This window comes from Podarcis melisellensis (assembly GCF_964234715.1).
Source record: "Podarcis melisellensis genome assembly, chromosome: 17".
NCBI lineage: Eukaryota > Metazoa > Chordata > Lepidosauria > Squamata > Lacertidae > Podarcis > Podarcis melisellensis.
This window is the reverse complement of record NC_138534.1, coordinates 16,055,605-16,073,199: the sequence shown is the minus strand read 5'-3', so window position 1 is coordinate 16,073,199 and position 17,595 is coordinate 16,055,605. Positions and strand designations below refer to the sequence as shown.

General features: G+C 41.6%; 1 protein-coding gene across 12 annotated transcripts in view; it reads right to left on the bottom strand.

Annotated features, from left to right (window-relative positions):
• The window catches only part of BNC2 (basonuclin zinc finger protein 2), a 411,384-nt gene that overhangs the window by 139,859 nt on the left and 253,930 nt on the right, over positions 1-17,595 (bottom strand). For 11 of the 12 annotated variants that reach the window (XR_014163924.1, XM_081893849.1, XM_081893854.1 and 8 more), the window contains one exon: positions 8,881-8,983. Coding sequence is in view for 11 of the 12 variants with exons in the window: in XM_081893849.1 (XP_081749975.1) it covers positions 8,881-8,983 (103 nt within the window). In the remaining variant the exon portion in view is untranslated. Of the gene's footprint in view, positions 1-8,880; positions 8,984-13,871; positions 13,909-17,595 lie in introns of those variants that run through there. The other variant, XM_081893853.1, reaches the window with a different exon arrangement.

The window sequence follows — 17,595 nt, the reverse complement described above, 5'->3', positions numbered from 1 at the left end:
AACCCACAGCCCCACCCGCGTCCCTCAATTTAAGAAAGGTACTCATTTTAAATTTGATTGTAGGCTAGAATGTGAGTTTGCATCCACATTTATTGCTTGATGAGGAGCTCTGGTCATCTGCAAATGAACGTGGACCTGTACAGGTTTAGAGCCATTAATGAAAACGAAGCATCTGAGTTCTCTTCCTGGTGGAAATGTGGCTGTACCCAATCTAAAAGACGGCATTGCAAGCATAAAAGGACAGAAACGTGTTTGTGATGTCATCCTCAACGGAAGTGGCTCATCCTGCTAAACGAAGCAGGATTTAACACCCAGGATTCAACACTCATTAAAAGACCAGGCTTAAATTCCACTGCATTGGCACAAACTGGAGAACTGGCACACAAGGCCCCACAACCCATCAGCTGGCATCACCTACCAATTGGATTGATGTCAGCTGACTGGCAGGAGTGCATGGTTTTTTTGGGGAAATGGCCTCACTGGAACCCCTGCCAGGCCAAGATTGGCCCGTAGGATGGAGGTTCCCCACTCTTCACCTAGAGGCATGTGAAATTAATAGCGGTACCTTCATCACCTATGAAAATGCCCCATATTTTTGATGACATTAGGCATTACTGAACGTTTGCTAAGCAGGGTGAGTTAATCCTGCAGGACACAAGAGGTCCTACTCTTTGCCAGGTAGGATTCATTTAAATTTACCATTTGTCAAGTCCATGGTAGGCAAACTAAGGCCCGGGGTCTAGATCCGGCCTCATCGCCTTCTAAATCCGGCCCGTGGACGGTCCGGGAATTAGTGTGTTTTTACATGAGTAGAATATGTGCTTTTATTTAAAATGTATCTCTGGGTTATTTGTGGAGCATAGGAATTCATTCATCCCCCCCCAAATATATGCCAGCCCCCCACAAGGTCTGAGGGAGAGTGGACCGGCCCCTTGCTGAAAATGTCTGCTGACCCCTTGTCAAGTATAAGCACTGGTATAATATTTCACACCCAGTGTCTAGTGCATGCATATCCTCTTGGCTGCTTCAGGACCACTCCATGCCATATACGAGGGCATAACACAATCTTACTAATAAACAACTGGAAAGAATGAGGACAGCAGGGACTCCATTTTGGCATATTATTCGACAAGGCTGGAGTCAAAGGCATTCCAAGGAAGATAGGTTTTGGAATAGTGAGCCGTGGCGCTCTGGGATTTCAAAACCCAGGTGTTCCATATTGCAACTCATCAACCAGTCCTCAAGGAACACCGGTCTAAATGTTTTTGAGAGTAAATAAGCTAAATAACTCAAGTGGGCTTGCCACAGTCTGAAGGTACTAATTTATACACATATGCTTGGAATGTGTCTGAGAAAAATATAACTGTATATATCACTGGTCCTGCTTTGCCACAAAATGTAAACACGGTGATTGGATTTATTCAAAGAGGACCAAGAAATTTACACATGCTGGCAGGATGCAGTTCTCAAATGTAAATTTCTGTTTATCATATACACATATCCCATCTCCTGAACAGGAATTTTAAGGGCTGAAACTAAGAAAATGTATGAGGAACAGTTGTCATGAGAAAGGGTGGGGGAAAGAACCAAAACCAAAATGTGTGGTAAGATACCATAAGCCTATGAAGGATCCTAACCCTCTGTATAAACCCACTCACTTGCCTTGCCTTATTTGTAAAACAGTGTCATCTCACTTTATTGAATTGCAAGCATTTTTATTTTTATTATAAAGGCTGCTGAATGATGGGCAAAAGGAGGCTTTGTTAACAGAAGTTAAATTTGGAAGAAGAAGAAGAGAAGAAGAGTTTGGATTTGATATCCCACTTTATCACTACCCAAACGAGTCTCAAAGCGGCTAACAATCTCCTTTCCCTTCCTCCCCCACAACAAACACTCTGTGAGGTGAGTGGGGCTGAGAGACTTCAAAGAAATGTGACTAGCCCAAGGTCACCCAGCAGCTGCATTTAGAGGAGCGGAGACGTGAACCCGGTTCCCCAGATTACGAGTCTACCGCTCTTAGCCACTACACCACACTGGCTCTCTAGATTGGAGAATGATTCTTATTTTAGCTAAGAGGAACTCTGAAAGTCCAGAGATCATTGACTATGTTTTTAATCTGCCCCTCCAAGGTTCTCAGAGCAGAACACAATGTCCCTCTCCACCCTGTTGTCCTAACAGCAACCCTATGAGGTAGACCAGGGTGGCCCAAGCTCATGCAGTGAGCTTTGTAGCGTAGAGGTTTGAAGATGGCTCTCCCAGTCCTACTTGCAAGATGCCTGCTCTTCAACTACAAAGCATTTAGGTCCCACTGGGAATTAGATGCACCTTGGGTCCTTTCTTCTGTTACGTTAACAACACGGGAACTGCTGCACTGTGCACCTTCTTCATATACAAAGCAGACAAATACGCAGATATGTGCAGAGCTCTTTTTTTTCAGCCAGAGCTCAGCTCCAGCTTCTCTCAAGATAGGCGCCAATGCCATTCTCAGGGAACAAGGAAGAAGTTCTTGGCACCTCTTTTTCTAGAAAAATGGAAAATGTGACATATGTGGTTATGCGAGAAGGTTCCATGCTGCATCTGAATGAAACTTGCTGTGCTATGACATGGCCTTTCCTCTCTCAGTTTGTTCTAATATTACAAAAACACCTTCCCTTGCTGAGATTAGACAGGCAGAGAGATGCGGTTGTTTCTGATGGCAGGTGAAGACATTTCTCTTCTGTTGGCCTTTTCCCACCAATAGTAAATTTATGAGTGACAGACAAGGGAATGGTTGATTCTGGTTTCTTTTAAATTTCAATTGCATGATGTTCTTATATTGTATGTACCAAAGTATAACCCGCTCAAAGGCCAATAGGTGAAACTATTTAATTAGTTAGTTAATAAGATCATCCCTTCTTTTTTGTGAACTGGAAAATTACAACTTGTCCCTTTGGCGGCGACACTTCAGGAATGGAACAAGGGTGTAGGCCAAACCCCTTGTGTTAAAGTTATTATTTTAACGAGGATGGAGTTTTAACTTGGGTGGGTGCTGTTTTATTTGGAGGGTGGGGTTGTTTTAAATTGTTGTTAAATGTTATATATTAGTTTTGAATTTCTGTATTTGTGGGCTAGGCAACTGTTCAGGGACTTTTGTCAGGGCGGGTATTGTTTTTTAGTGTGCATACATTAGAATTGTTAATTGTTATGATTATTTTTATTTTTATGTTTTTATTAGGTTTATTATGTATTTTGTGCTTCATATATTGTAACTGTCCATTGTAAACCACCCTGAGACCTAAGGCTATAGGGCAGTATACATACATCCTGCCTTCTCACCAAATGATATTCCATATGGGTAACAACAATAAATGTAAAGTACAATAAATGAGAAGGGAACAGAATTTTCACAGAAGCAATAAGTTAAAGGGTAAAGGGACCCCTGACCATTAGGTCCTGTCGTGACCAACTCTGGGGTTGCGGCGCTCATCTCACTTTATTGGCCATGGGAGCCAGCGTACAGCCTCCGGGTCATGTGGCCAGCATGACTAAGCCGCTTCTGGCGAATCAGAGCAGCGCACGGAAATGCCGTTTACCATCCTGCCAGAGCAGTACCTATTTATCTACTTGCACTTTGACGTGCTTTTGAGCTGCTAGGTTGGCAGGAGCAGGGACCGAGCAATGGGAGCTCACCCTGTCATGGGGATTCGAACCACCAACCTTCTGATCAGCAAGTCCTAGGCTCTGTGGTTTAATCCACAGCGCCACCCGTGTCCCTGGTTTTGATGTTATACTGCTCCTTATCAGCATGCTTTTTAAAAAACCAAAACCAAAACCCCCTCTGTCATTAGCAAGTTCTTAGAACTGACTCTCACAACTTGCTAATGACAGGGTTTTTTGGGTTTTTAAAAAAAATGACCTTGCACCCTGTTTCCCCGGGGTGAATGGCCATTGCCCGAAGCTCAGCTCCATTCATGTTCCCATCTTACTATATGCCGATGATGCAGTCATCTTGTCTTGCACAAGGGTTGGCTTGAAGCGGTTCCTGTGCCGCTGCCAGGAATACTGTATAGCCAACAAACTGGAACTGAACTTCGCAAAATCTAAAGTGCTTGTTTTCTCAAGATCTTGGAAGCCTCATAGGTGGGAGGTCAGTGGAAACCGGTTGGAACAGGTTAAAAACTTTAAATACCTAGGCATTCACTTCCAATATAACACTTCCTGGAAAGACGATTGCAAGCTTGCACTTAATGGAGCGGATCCTCTAGCTCTGGCTGTCACTTGTTTCTTCTTTAACAGAGGGAATCAGTCCATCAGTTCAGCTGCACTAAAGTTCTTTAATGCCCCAAAACTCCTGTATGGCATTCCATTATGAATTGGCAGTTAACCAATCATTGGAACACATCCAATCCAAATTTCTGCGCAAAATTCTGGGGCTGCCAAATTGCGTGCCGTGTACAGCCATGTGTCTGGAAACTCGGCAAGGGCTGCTGGAAACCAAAGTGTGGCTCATCACTGTAAAATTCTGACTCCACCTACATTTCATGTCCGATCCATCCTCTTTAACTTTCCACATACTGGCAGAATCCCACCATTCTAAAAGGCTAGCTTGCATTGAGAGCAAAACCAGAACCTGTGGCCTATCACTCCAATCGCTGCTTATGCTCCCACAATTGGAAGCATTCCAGACAATCAAGCGCAGAATCCTAGAGACTGAATTCCCAATCCTGTGCAGTGAAGCCAACAAAACCTGTTCCCCATTGGGGTTTGGAATTCCACCCTCGTTGGGCCAGGACATTCCATATTTACACCAGCTTTACGACCCCCACCTACACAGAGCTCTTTCCCTAGCAAGATTTTACGTCTCACCGTCTGCCGTTTGGCAAGGTAGAGTCCCGAAAATCCCATCCTCTGAAAGACGCTGCCTTTGTAGTACAAAAGAGGTAGAATTCACCACACCCGTTTTATTTTTATTTCCCATTTTATGCAAAACTATGTGATAAGTATTTGGCCCCCTTATTGGAGGAAAGGGTTTATCAACCAGGGTGTCTCGTCTGCTGAACAACTGTAGGGATGAAATTGTGGAGAATGTGGAAAGATTTTTTGAGTGACGCTATGAAATTACGTCACCATGGATCCTAAGAGCCATCTTTGTACCTCACGATGTCTGGATAGGTTTATCCTAAAGTATCTCCTACTATGTTTCGTTAACTGTGTTGTGTTCATATCATGTATATGATGCACTTTTTCTATGCCAATAAAGGATATATATATATATATATATATATATATATATATATATATATATATATGCTTTCGTAGATTTTCACGGGTACAGGAATGCAGGTTTTGGTGTCCTCGGGTGTCTTCCCGTGTAAAAGTTGGGGTGTCTAGGCGACGTTTCGACGAGGTCTCACTCGTCATCTTCAGGCTGGTGCTTTCGGCTTCTTGTTACTGGAACAGATATATATATATATCTGACTCTCCTTCTTTCTTAGCTATTGTGTGTACATCACTTTATGCAACATTTATCTCTGTATAAAGTAATCCTTTTTTTTTTTTTTGCTTTCCTCATCATCCTGCCAGCAGTTGCAACTGTACCAGCATGAGGACTTGCCTCATGTCAGCCAGATGGGCGGGGTATAAATAATAAATTATTATTATTATTATGAAAACCTCATGGACCAGGCCAAGGAACAACCTCCTATATCACCAAGGCCTGGATAGCTTCAGCCAGGACCTTCACAAGCACAATCTCCTGAGCCTGAGGGATTAAAGGCCACCCACAGCCCTCTCAGCCATCCAGCGATGCAAGGAGTCCACAAGGCAGAAGGCTATGGAGTAAGCACAACGGAGTGCCGGATTTCAGGCCAGAGGGCTGGCCCCCCATTAGGAACAGAGTCTGAGAGAGGTTTGTGTTGAAGCATAGGCTTTAAAAACGCTATTAAAAAAATTTGGACCTTCATAGGCTGTGTGTTCAGGAGCTGTCTGTGGTGATGCAGCTTCTGTCCTACCTTGTGGTCTTATTCCGTGGACTCCTCCGCAGGACCAAAACATGACACGTTATTTTATTCTACCCTATTCTTTGTGTTCTAGTTATTTTGTCACAAATGTTTACATTTATTTTATTTTTTGGGAAAGAGAAAAAGGTCAAAAGGACAGATTCCCCCCCCTTTAACTTTCCACAAACACCCCGACTACCACACGCAAAATAGTGAACATCCCTAGACAGATTCCATAGCTGCTAGAAGTTATCATGGAGTTCTCCAAAGATGGAAGACACAGAATCCTAGAGGTGTGCATTTGCTGACCCTAAAACAAGGGGTTGTTCGGCTTTCAAATTTCGAAACATTTTGGACTTTATAAATATCTGACTAAGCTATTTTTTAAAAAATCAGCAATGAGATATGACCAGCTCTTGCTGGTGAAAACAATTGGGGTTTTTTAAAAAAAAGAAATCATGGTACAAGAAAAGACAAACTAATCTTCAAAGCACTATAAAAAGAGAAAAACTAAAAGAATGGAAAACAGAATTAAAAATACAAAATAGTCTCTCAAAGCTCTATCTTAATATTGGTTTTACATGAATTTATATATAGTAACTTTAACTACTCCAAAACATGAAGACAAAAAGGTTGTTTCGAACCTTTGGACATCCTCCCCTCCCTTCATGGGTTCCATTTCCAAATATTATTATTATTAATAATAATCTTTTCTGCATCTTTCCCCATTATCCATCTATTATATAATCATAGTTACCAAAAGTTAGTGGGTGGGTAAGATATCAAATAAACAAAGTTCTCAACACCCCATGTACAGCACCCTGAGATCCTAGAGGATTGTAACCTTTTGAAAGTGACGGAGGTGATAAACAAAATAGGTAAAGGATAGGCACTCAACCGCTCTTCCAGTGAAATCAGTAGGACTTTTCTTCCTCCACCCTATCCTTAAAACCAGACTTTAAAAATATATTTGATGATTCAGCAAAGGGGGCGGGTACAAGAATCACTAAGAGTGAAGTACACAATAATACAGGCTGGATAGTGAAAGTAACATGGCCAGGAATGTTATTTGCCAGGTGGATTTCTGACTAATGGGGGCGCTGTGGTGGGGGATCCTACCCCCTACCCACCCACCCCCACAAGTTAGAGCTGTGTAAAGAGTAAAGTAAAACATACCTTCCAGCTCATGCCCCGAGTTATAGATTACAGTGGTGCTCCGCAAGACGAATGCCTCGCAAGACGAAAAACCCGCTAGACGAAAGGGTTTTCCATTTTTCGATGCGCTTTGCAAGACGAATTTCCCTATGGGCTTGCTTCGCAAGACGAAAACGTCTTGCGAGTCTTGTGATTTTTTTCGCTTCCCCCCCCTTTTTCTAAGCTGCTAAGCCGCTAAGCCGCTAATAGCCTTTTAGCCGCTAAGCCGCTAAGCCTTTAATAGCCGCTAAGCCTTTAATAGCTGCTAAGCCGCTAATAGGATTGCTTCGCAAGACGAAAAAACCGCTAGACGAAGAGACTCGCGGAACGGATTATTTTCGTCTTGCGAGGCACCACTGTATCTAGGTCATTGTGCCACCTCTTATGAGGGTGAAGCACCATCAAGATTTTCACTCAACCAGTTCAGAATATACCACCTTCTTTCTGCTATCCTGGCTTTGAAAGACAGACTCTGGTATGTTTGAATTTCCACCAAACTCTGGCGTACTGGTTGCTTCTTATGTGCAATGTGAGCTCCAAGCACAACTGTAGTATAAACAAATATGGTCCTACCATGAGATAATCTAAGGCAGGGTGGTTTAAATTAATATATTCCCCCCCCCCATGGAACAATGGGGAGCTGACATGGACTGCACTTACTATAAATTCAGATTAAGGCCAAGTCTTTGCCAAGAGGCAGGGAACATGAGTTGGATCCATTAACTTATTCTAGATCCAACTCCACGCTCTAGAATTTAAGTTCAGAATAACTTAGATTCTGCTGAAATCAGTAGGATAAGTTGACCGTGATGTCAATGGGAGCAAAGTTCAACTAGCTTAGTCTAGCTCCAACTAATAAAATATATATTTAACGCATGCAGCTTTCAGCTTGTTTCCAGTACTCATACTGAGGACTACCCACATGGTAATGATTTTAAAAGCATTGCTCTGCCTCATCACAAGAAAGGGCAAAAGTCATCCATCAGTGCCAGAAACAGCCCTGAAGCATGACTGACAAGGATCTGGAAAACTCATCTCATTAAGATTGCCTCGAGTTGCATGGCAACCACATGCTTAAATACCATGCCCAGGAAAGGAATGTTAGCAACTGGCGAATGGTTATTAAGACCTTCAGGTTGCAAGGCAGGTTTCCATAGCAACAGCCACACCACCACTTCCTCTTTCAAGGCAGCTGGAACCATTAGCTTGACACAACTGCTATCCTATGCACAACTGATCTCTTAGTGCAACCTCAGTAGCAAATTTCAACAGTCTGCTTTGACACAGCTTCAGCTTTGAGTTCAGTTTTGAGTCTAAACAATATTGCGGCGAAAGACATGGAAAGATTCTGCCTCAGGTACCAAAATGTGTCGGGCTGGCCCTAGATCTAAACATCTTGTTGAATTACTCAACTGTGAGAATCGAAATAGGCTAGAATATGCTATTTTGAATGCACGCTGCACAATACTCATTTCTTCCACTGTCATTCAATGCCATGTGTTGGAACAACAGGGAACCTCTGCTGTTCTGTTGTCTACAGAACACAAAGCAAGCATGCATATGCCATAGCACACTTCTTCTGATGTCAGATAAACTTACAACGGGTATGTAGGTGTCAATATGTAAAAGTAATTAAGCAATTGATATTTTATATGCACACATTGAGGTAAACATGACAAGGAGAAACAGAAAGGAAAGTAGTTCTTACCATGTGCCACCCATCCATGTTTACACTGATCGCAGGTTCTCAAGTTTATCTTCCCTGGTTGGAAACATTCACACGTGCAATTTACCAGTGTGCAGCGTATGGCCTGGAAGGAGAAAAGGAAAACCAACTTCTATAAACATCTCACTAGATGAATAATCACATAAGAAGTAGAATTTTTATAACTTGCTGCATGTCTAAGGGCCTTCATGTGCATTATCTTCACATGTACTGCTTACATCAGACCCTATAGGGAGGGAGGTCAGAACTGTCATCCTATATTGCCTGGTAGAAGCTTAAAAGCATAAGAGCAGACGATTTGGCAAAATTCAAGATTCAGATGAGATTTGAACTTCCAGGTTCAGAATAGTTAACCTTCTTAGCCACTACACCAGGGCTCTGGAACCTGCAGGTGTTGTTTTGACTCCAACCATCATGAGCCCTAGCATGGCCAATGGTCAGAGATAACAATATCTGGGGAGCCACAAGTTCCCCATTCTGCACTGTATCAGATCTCAACACATATTCAGAGCACTATTTGGAATCTTGGCTATTATCAGAGAAATATGCATCATTGTTTTGTTTTGTTTTTTAAAATAATCTTTAAATATATGCTTTCAGAATATTTGTCATTTTCATTTCCCTACTGCACATATAACAAAATGTAAAACAAAAATTGACATGAAATGGTGTGCTCTGTTTTCATCTCAGGTGAAGGGGACTGTCATAAACAATAACTTTTTTGTTGTCACAGAACAATTCCAATTATAGGATGCATTAAGCCATCACCATCGTAAAAATGAATAAACACACTTAAATAATGTAGACCGAAGTCCCCATTTGGTTTATAAGTGTGGAAGACAATGTGTGTGTTGTACAAATTTCAGCTTTCCAAATGCCCAAAGGATGGTTGTTGTTTTTTTAAGCTAGTTATCTCTTAACATTGCAACATGTCATTTTTGTTGTAACTAAGAATGAAGTACATACTTAAATATACATAAATACGGAGCAAAGGTCTCTCCACTCCATTGAAGAAGAAAAAAGTTCTCAAGTTTCTTTTTGGGAAACTTGTGAAATATTTAATTCAGTTAAGCATCAGAATGGCCACTGGCTCCATGTGTTCCCTAAGCAGCAATACAGTGATGGAGATAGAGAAGAGAATTGATTCAGGAACTATACAGCAAATTTCATTTGCTGCACCACTTGTACAAGGCACAACTGTTCAACTTTTGACAATTTGATGTGCCCTTTAGAAACATGCCCCCCACCATCTGAAAATGAAATGTAAGTAGGTAAGATTGAAACACATGCAGTATGAAAAGAAATATTACTTTGGAAGGGAAAGATGGATAATTTCTTTAAACTATAAAGCAAATACATAAATAATGACCAAGACGCTCTCTTTTTAGGCCAAGACCTCAGTTTTTTAATAGTTCTATAGATGACCTGTGCTCCCTAAACTACTAGTAGTAAATTTATGGCATGCATTTAAGCTTAATTTGCACACATATTTTTGAAATGGAGGGTATTATATTCATCATTCACGCATTAACAATGTACTGTAACTACTGGAAATGCCAGGAAATGATCACTCTACCAATTTAGATGCAACCAGTGATTACTTTAGGGTCAGAGGAAGGAGGTTTGGTACCTGCACTTGCAAGAACATCAGAATTCCCCGAATGCAGCAGCAACTGATTTATTGAAATGCAAATCGCCACATTATAGGAAATAACCACCATTGTCTTGAAACAGTGGTTTTAGCTGCAATCTTTTATATATACACCTACACATTCAGGCATCCGACTGCACTTGGGAGAGATCTACCTCCAAGTATAGATAGTTTGCGTCACACTGTTTATTAATTAAAGTTATAGGCCAGGAGAAGTTTTGCTGGCCTGCTGCATATTGTTGGCTTTGCAAAACTGCAACCCTCTGACACAGCTAAGCCCGCTCCATTTAGTCCACAGGAGTTCAAGACCAGCATTTGGGTAGTAGAGGCAGGCAGTAAGTAAAGCCCTCTTGTACATGCATAGTGCCCCACATATCTCACAGCTCATGTCCTTGCAGGATATTACCAGCCCCATTCAAATAAATGTGGCATCCCTGTGAGCAAATAAGCTCAAAGCAGGGGTTATTTGCAAATGCATAGATCATTAATTTTTTCGGTTGTTCTCCGATTAAAATCTGACTGCTTTTTCCTTACATGATTTCCGACAAAGGTATATTTCTACATGCCTTTTGCTTTTCTCTCTTCAGCTGCTGCTTCATATCAGACTCTAAAAAGTATTGCTGGATGCAAGCACAAGCGGGGGGGGGGGGGGCGGCATGGTGAGTTTGTTGTATTGCACCTGACAGTTAAGAGTTTATCAACCAACGTCAACCGACCAACTGTTCATTAGCAAGGTTGTAAAACATCGTTGTACCTAACGGTAATTAAAGGAGTTAGAAATATGAAATATAAGGGCACCCACGAAATTGCTGAGTAGGCAAGAATAATATATGTGATTGCGAGTGACCAGACGAAGCAGGGAGGGTTCTACCGAAAGGTCTCTCTGTGTTCAATACTTTATTGACTCTGTAATATATCAGATCTCCCCTAGTCAGTAATGGTGTCTTTCTCTAATATGTTCATTAATTAATGAACTCAGTAATTAATTGCAACTGCAAAAGGGCAGAAAGCATTACGAAGTGCAGCTCCTTCTACTAACAAATGCTTTCTTTCAAATTCAGTTTTTAGCATATATTTCACAGTTTCCTGATGTTTATCTTACAAGCGGGAGCAGCAATATCACCCTGTTACAACTGTGAGCCTTGCTAAATTATCTCTATATTGAAAGTTCAGAATAATTTTCAACATATTCCACCTCTCCCCTCTTTCTTTCGTTTTTTGTTTTTAAAAAGATCATTCGGTTGAAATTAGATTCAGACTGAAATGCAGTTTGGTGTTTTTAGTTCAATTTTACAGTTTATTATCTGAATTCCAAATTACTCATTCAGCTATGTTTAAAATTATTAAACGGGGGGGGGGTCTTCCTTCATTTGTGTTTCATTCACATTGTCCACAAGAACAAACATTCCAGGAGATTTCAGGTCAACATTTAAGACATCTCAATCACCTTATATCAGGTTTCAACAATAAATTATATAACATCTGAAAATGCTATAAGGTTGCAAGGTGAATGACAGGAAATTACTGTAATCACTTGCATCCTGATCCTAAATACATTTACTTGCGCATCTGTTTCATTGATTTTTTTATCATCTATTTCCAAATAAGTATGGTGACTAAGAACCACTTTTCTTATGTAAACATTGACATAGCTCTTCATGGTGAAATGTAACAATAATTCTAAAACAAACAGTCCAATGCTAACATAACCTTAGCATCACCATTCTTTTAACACGGCCCAAAACCAGTCAATTAAATGTCAAGTGTATTTGAACCCAAATGACAGTAATGACAGGGCGAATTTGCCCCTCCCCCAAACTTTAAGATGCATAATTTTTGCTACGGACCATCCAATCACCAACAAGATGCGCCATCTTTGATTAACATTATCCAGGGGAACAATTATATCGGGTCCCTGTGTTTACCCAAATAAGAAAGTGTTCCGAATGAACAGAAACAATTATGAAAACTAGAGAGCTATTATTTGGTAAACAGAAACTTGTTGATAAAATTGGCATCAGAGGGAGAGGGGGCTGGGAGAATGGCAATTTCCAGCATGTTCTGTATCACCTGTAAAATATAAGTAACAATTTTAAAAACTTTAAAAAATGGGATGAGAGAATGTATTTAGCACAGCAGGAGCTTGTATCTTGCTGCGGCAGTGGGGGTTAAGATAACTTTTTCTTGTCAAAGTCCACATGTCAACAGTGGGTGAGTCCTAGGCTAGCTGTGTGTGGAGTCATAGCCATAGCTGTCAACTTTTCCCTTTTCTTGTGAGGAATCCTATTCAGAATAAGGGAATTTCCCTTTTAAAAAGGGGAAAGTTGGCAGCTATGGTCATAGCCCAAATGCTCAGGCCTTGACCCCAAAGTAGGCTGGAGGCGCCTTGTTTTCCCCCTCTGTTCTGCCACCACTTTTCCTGTCTTTTGCCCTAATTCCCACCCCCTCCTCCTTGCCATCCATAAGAAATTGGGTTGAGGACAGGCTACAGATTTCCAACAAGTAGTAGCCTGGCAAAACTGAACTGAGTTGAAAATGAAAATCTCAAATGACCTTTTGTAACGTGATGCAGTATTTTATTTGATTTCTTGAATTGGTTTTTAAAAGCTGTAAAAAAGGGGGGCACTGAGAGGTTGTTTTACACACACACACACACACACAATTTCAAGATGGGCTTCCAAGAAATTTTTTTTTTTTAAAGCACTCACTGTATATAGCTTTGGTAGATGATGGGAAAACCTTTGGTATAGGTGCAGTATAGGTGCAGCCTAAATTACATTACAGTGGTACCTCAGGTTACATACGCTTCAGGTTACATACGCTTCAGGTTACAGACTCCGCTAACCCAGAAACAGTGTTTCAGGTTAAGAACTTTGCTTCAGGATGAGAACAGAAATCGTGCTCCAGCAGCGCAGCGGCAGCGGGAGGCCCATTAGATAAAGTGGTGCTTCAGGTTAAGAACAGTTTCAGGTGAAGTACGGACCTCCAGAATGAATTAAGTACTTAACCTGAGGTACCACTGTACTTCACACACAAATAAAAGGGTATAGCCCACTAGAGGCAGATTTGAGAAAATGGTTTCTATCTCATCTCTGGGCTTAGCTAGGGAACAAACCAAGGGCTGTGAGCAGAATCACCATGGCGAGGTTCAAAAACTGGATCACAGTCCAGGTGATTAGATGTGGGAATCAAGTGTAGTAGCGTTTTAAGTCGCCATTATGGAAGATATTAAGAGAGAACTGTCAAACAAATTTAAAAAGATTAGCTATGACTGCCGAGGAGCATTGTAATGAGATTTACTACCAATATAAATAAATCCCACCTGCATAACAGGCCTGCATTCACTTAAGAGTAAAACACAAGATCTTTTTTTGCTGACTCAGACTGGGAGAGAGAAACTAAACACTACCACCACCCAAGGAGATATTATGGAGGAAATGTATAGATGTACTACAAGCGGAATGTGAAGGCAGATTCAGGGTGCAATAAGCCAGGGCCCCCAAGAAGCATTAGGTTCTGCCATGTAAATAATCCACAAGTAGTTAGAACATCAAATAAGTTTTCTAGACATAGACCTGACACAGTGTTTCTTGCATTTCCAGTAAGATTATAAATGTCTCCAAGGAACCCTTATAATATCAATGGAAAAGTCATAATCCCATCTAAATCCATCCCTATGCTAGTTATATGGCAGATCCACTTTACCTTTAAAAACCCTATTTCCACTAAAATCATGTTTAAAGACAAGGAGACAATCTAAAATAAGCCCTGTGGTTTCATTAAGCATTAAGTTTTTTTAGCAGTGCTTCCTATCTTTGGGTCTAACTCAAGGGTTTAGAAATGCTGTTCGATATCATATTACAATATGTTAGCATTAGTGGTAATGGTAGCTTTTCAATAACGGGGGCAGCGGGGAAGGGAGGCCTGGTGGCCTGAGAATGAACAAATCAATTCAGTATTAATTGATTGAAATGCTGGTGGTGGCAGGGAGAAGAATTGATGTACTGATACGGCTGTTGATGAAATTACTCTAGTTTGTGCTGTAGTATGGGAGGAAAGGAAGAATTGATAAAATGAGCCTGATATCAATTGTTTGAAAAGCAATAGATAATAATAAGAGTCCTATAACTGGAGGTCACGCGAAGGTCATTTATTCCAACTGCTGATACAAAATACAAAACAAGGAAACTCCCATAGATAGATTTTGATTTGGGAGACAGTGTTTTGTTTAATCCAAGTGGGATTTCATTGCATAATCCTAGTGGAAGTGGGGAGGAGGTCAGCCACAGAAGCCTGGAGAAAGGAAATTCAGAAAGGCAAGCGAGCGAAGTCTGTGGGAGGGAGGTAGAGCCATTCCTTTTGGTTGGGCTATGGTTACAGGTAAAGGTAAAGGGACCCCTGACCATTAGGTCCAGTCGTGACCGACTCTGGGGTTGCGGCGCTATTCTCACTTTATTGGCCAAGGGAGCCGGCGTACAGCTTCCAGGTCATGTGGCCAGCATGACTAAGCCAGTTCTGGTGAACCAGAGCAGCGCATGGAAATGCCGTTTACCTTCCCACCAGAGCGGTACCTATTTATCTACTTGCACTTTGATGTCCTTTCAAACTGCTAGGTTGGCAGGAGCAGGGACCGAGCAACGGGAGCTCACCCCCTGTCACCGGGATTCGAACCGCCAACCTTCTGATTGGCAAGTCCTAGGCTCTGTGGTTTAACCCACAGTGCCACCCGCATCCCTGGGCTTTGGTTACCCTGTTATTAATCTGAGATAAAAATGACCATGTTTGCACACCAGGCAAACACCTTTTAAATTCAGCAACTGACCGAGTGGGCAGGTACAGTGCATGTGTAAACTCTTGAAACACAATCCTTGACCTTGGAAACGTGAAGGTCCTGAACTACACACTATCTATGTGCCTGGGATGGAATTATGGTTCACGGACATTTAGAGTGTTGGGATTTTACACAGCTCCGTACAATTTAATTTAATTCTGGAATACGAGCAAGTTAACTTTGCACATTTTTAAACCATACTTTGAAGGCACACATTTCGTGGAATCATAGAACTGTAGAGCTGGAAGGGACCCTAAGACAATGCAGGAATCTCAGCTAAAGCATCTGTGGCATTTGCCCTGCTAGGTGTGTGACATCGTACTGGGTTCATAGGGAAAGGGTTAACTAATTGTAAAATGACTAACCAATGGGAACCCAGGGGGCAGAGTTAACTGTGTATAAGGTTTAAGCACAGAGGTATTTTGGGGGGGGGGGGGAGAGAATTAGAGTTAGGGTGGAAAAGACAGTCTGGAGTTAGAAGAGACAGAGAAGATAAGTCTGTGGATTGGGCTAGTCTGGTGTGAGAGAGTGAGAGAATGTGTTAAGAGGAGTCAGTCAAACAGTTGAGATAATCAGTCAGAAGGTATTAGGAAGGTATAGGCCAGTAAAGAAACTAAAGTAAGATATATTATCTGAATATCAGAATATTATCTGAGAAACCATAAATTTGTTAATGTTTGTAAAATAAACTTGGGTTTTTTTGGTTCACTTTTAACAACTGTCTGGACTCAGTGTTTTACCAGAGAGTAACTGGTTTGTGGCAGCGGGGAAGCGAGAACAGTGGTGGCACAGGGATCAATAGACCGTTAAACATCCGGGGACCCTGTGTGAGTGCCACAGCATCCATGACAGATGGCCACCCAACCTCTGCTTAAAAACTTCCAGCGAAGGAGATTCCACCATCTTCCGAGAGAGACCATTCTGCTGTCTAACTGCTCTTACTCTCAGAAAGTTCTTCCCGATGTTTATTCGGAATCTCCCTTCTTGTAACTTGAATCCATTGGTTCAGGTCCTACCGTTCTGGAGCAGGAGAGAACAAGCTTGTTCCAACCTTCGTGTGACAGCCCTTTAAAGATATTTGAAGATGGCCATCATATTTCAGTCTCCTCTTTTCCATGCTAAACATATCCAGCTCCCTCAAATGTTCCTCATCAGGCTTGGAAGCAACCCAAGGAAGTGCTGTCCTGATTTTAGAGGCTCCTTAAGTAGAACAATATAATTTTTTGCCCTGCATTTCAGCACTGCTAAATACTCCTGAGCCTTGCTACATCCCTTGCTTCCCGGTATCAGTCAGATATACCTTGTGAGGGGTTCAGTGCATCTTAGTGCTATATCAGTAGTTTTACATCATATTATATTAGTATTGTTTCTGACTTGTATTTATTTTCACTAATACAATTTGAAAGGTGCTAATATCATTATATTTCTCTGTGGCATTCATGAAAACAATACTAATATGATATGATGGCAAGAATACTAACAACACGTAAGACAGCTGATGAGATAACAAAGGTACTTTCAGTGTGGGAAAACATGTAGCAGAGAAATGTTTTACAAAACCATGCACAACTGTTCTTCGGGGAGAAGCAGGGAAATGAAAATGACACTGGGGAGTAGAAGAAAGGGAAAGATAAAATGCCATTTGAAATCCTCTATCAGTACTAAGAAGCCCTGTAGTCAGACTCAGGGAAAAAAACAAAAACACCCCATGCAGTTATTTCTGGGAAATGTTCTAAGAGAGAATCAAGTGCTCAGCAGTTGGGAAAATGCTGAAATCCATGTTAGGAATTATTAGGAATGGGGCTGAAAGTAAAACGGACTGTTATACAAAACTATAGTGAGACTGCACTTGGAATACTTCTGCACAGTTCTCTTGTCTTCAACTTGTAGAGGTGGAAAAGGTCAGAGAGGAGCAACCAAAATGATGAAGGGGCTCAAGCAATTATCTTGCGAGGAAAGGTTACAATACTTGGAGTTTTAGGGAGCAGAAAGGCGGGTCAGGGAACACGATATAGGCATATAAAAATATGTATGGTGCAGGGATGCGGGTGGCATTGTGGGTTAAACCACAGAGCCTAGGAATTGCTGATCAGAAGGTTGGCGGTTCGAATCCCCGCGACAGGGTGAGCTCCTGTTGCTCGGTCTCAGCTCCTGCCAACCTAGCAGTTTGAAAGCATGTCAAAGTGCAAGTAGATAAATAGGTACCGCTCCGGTG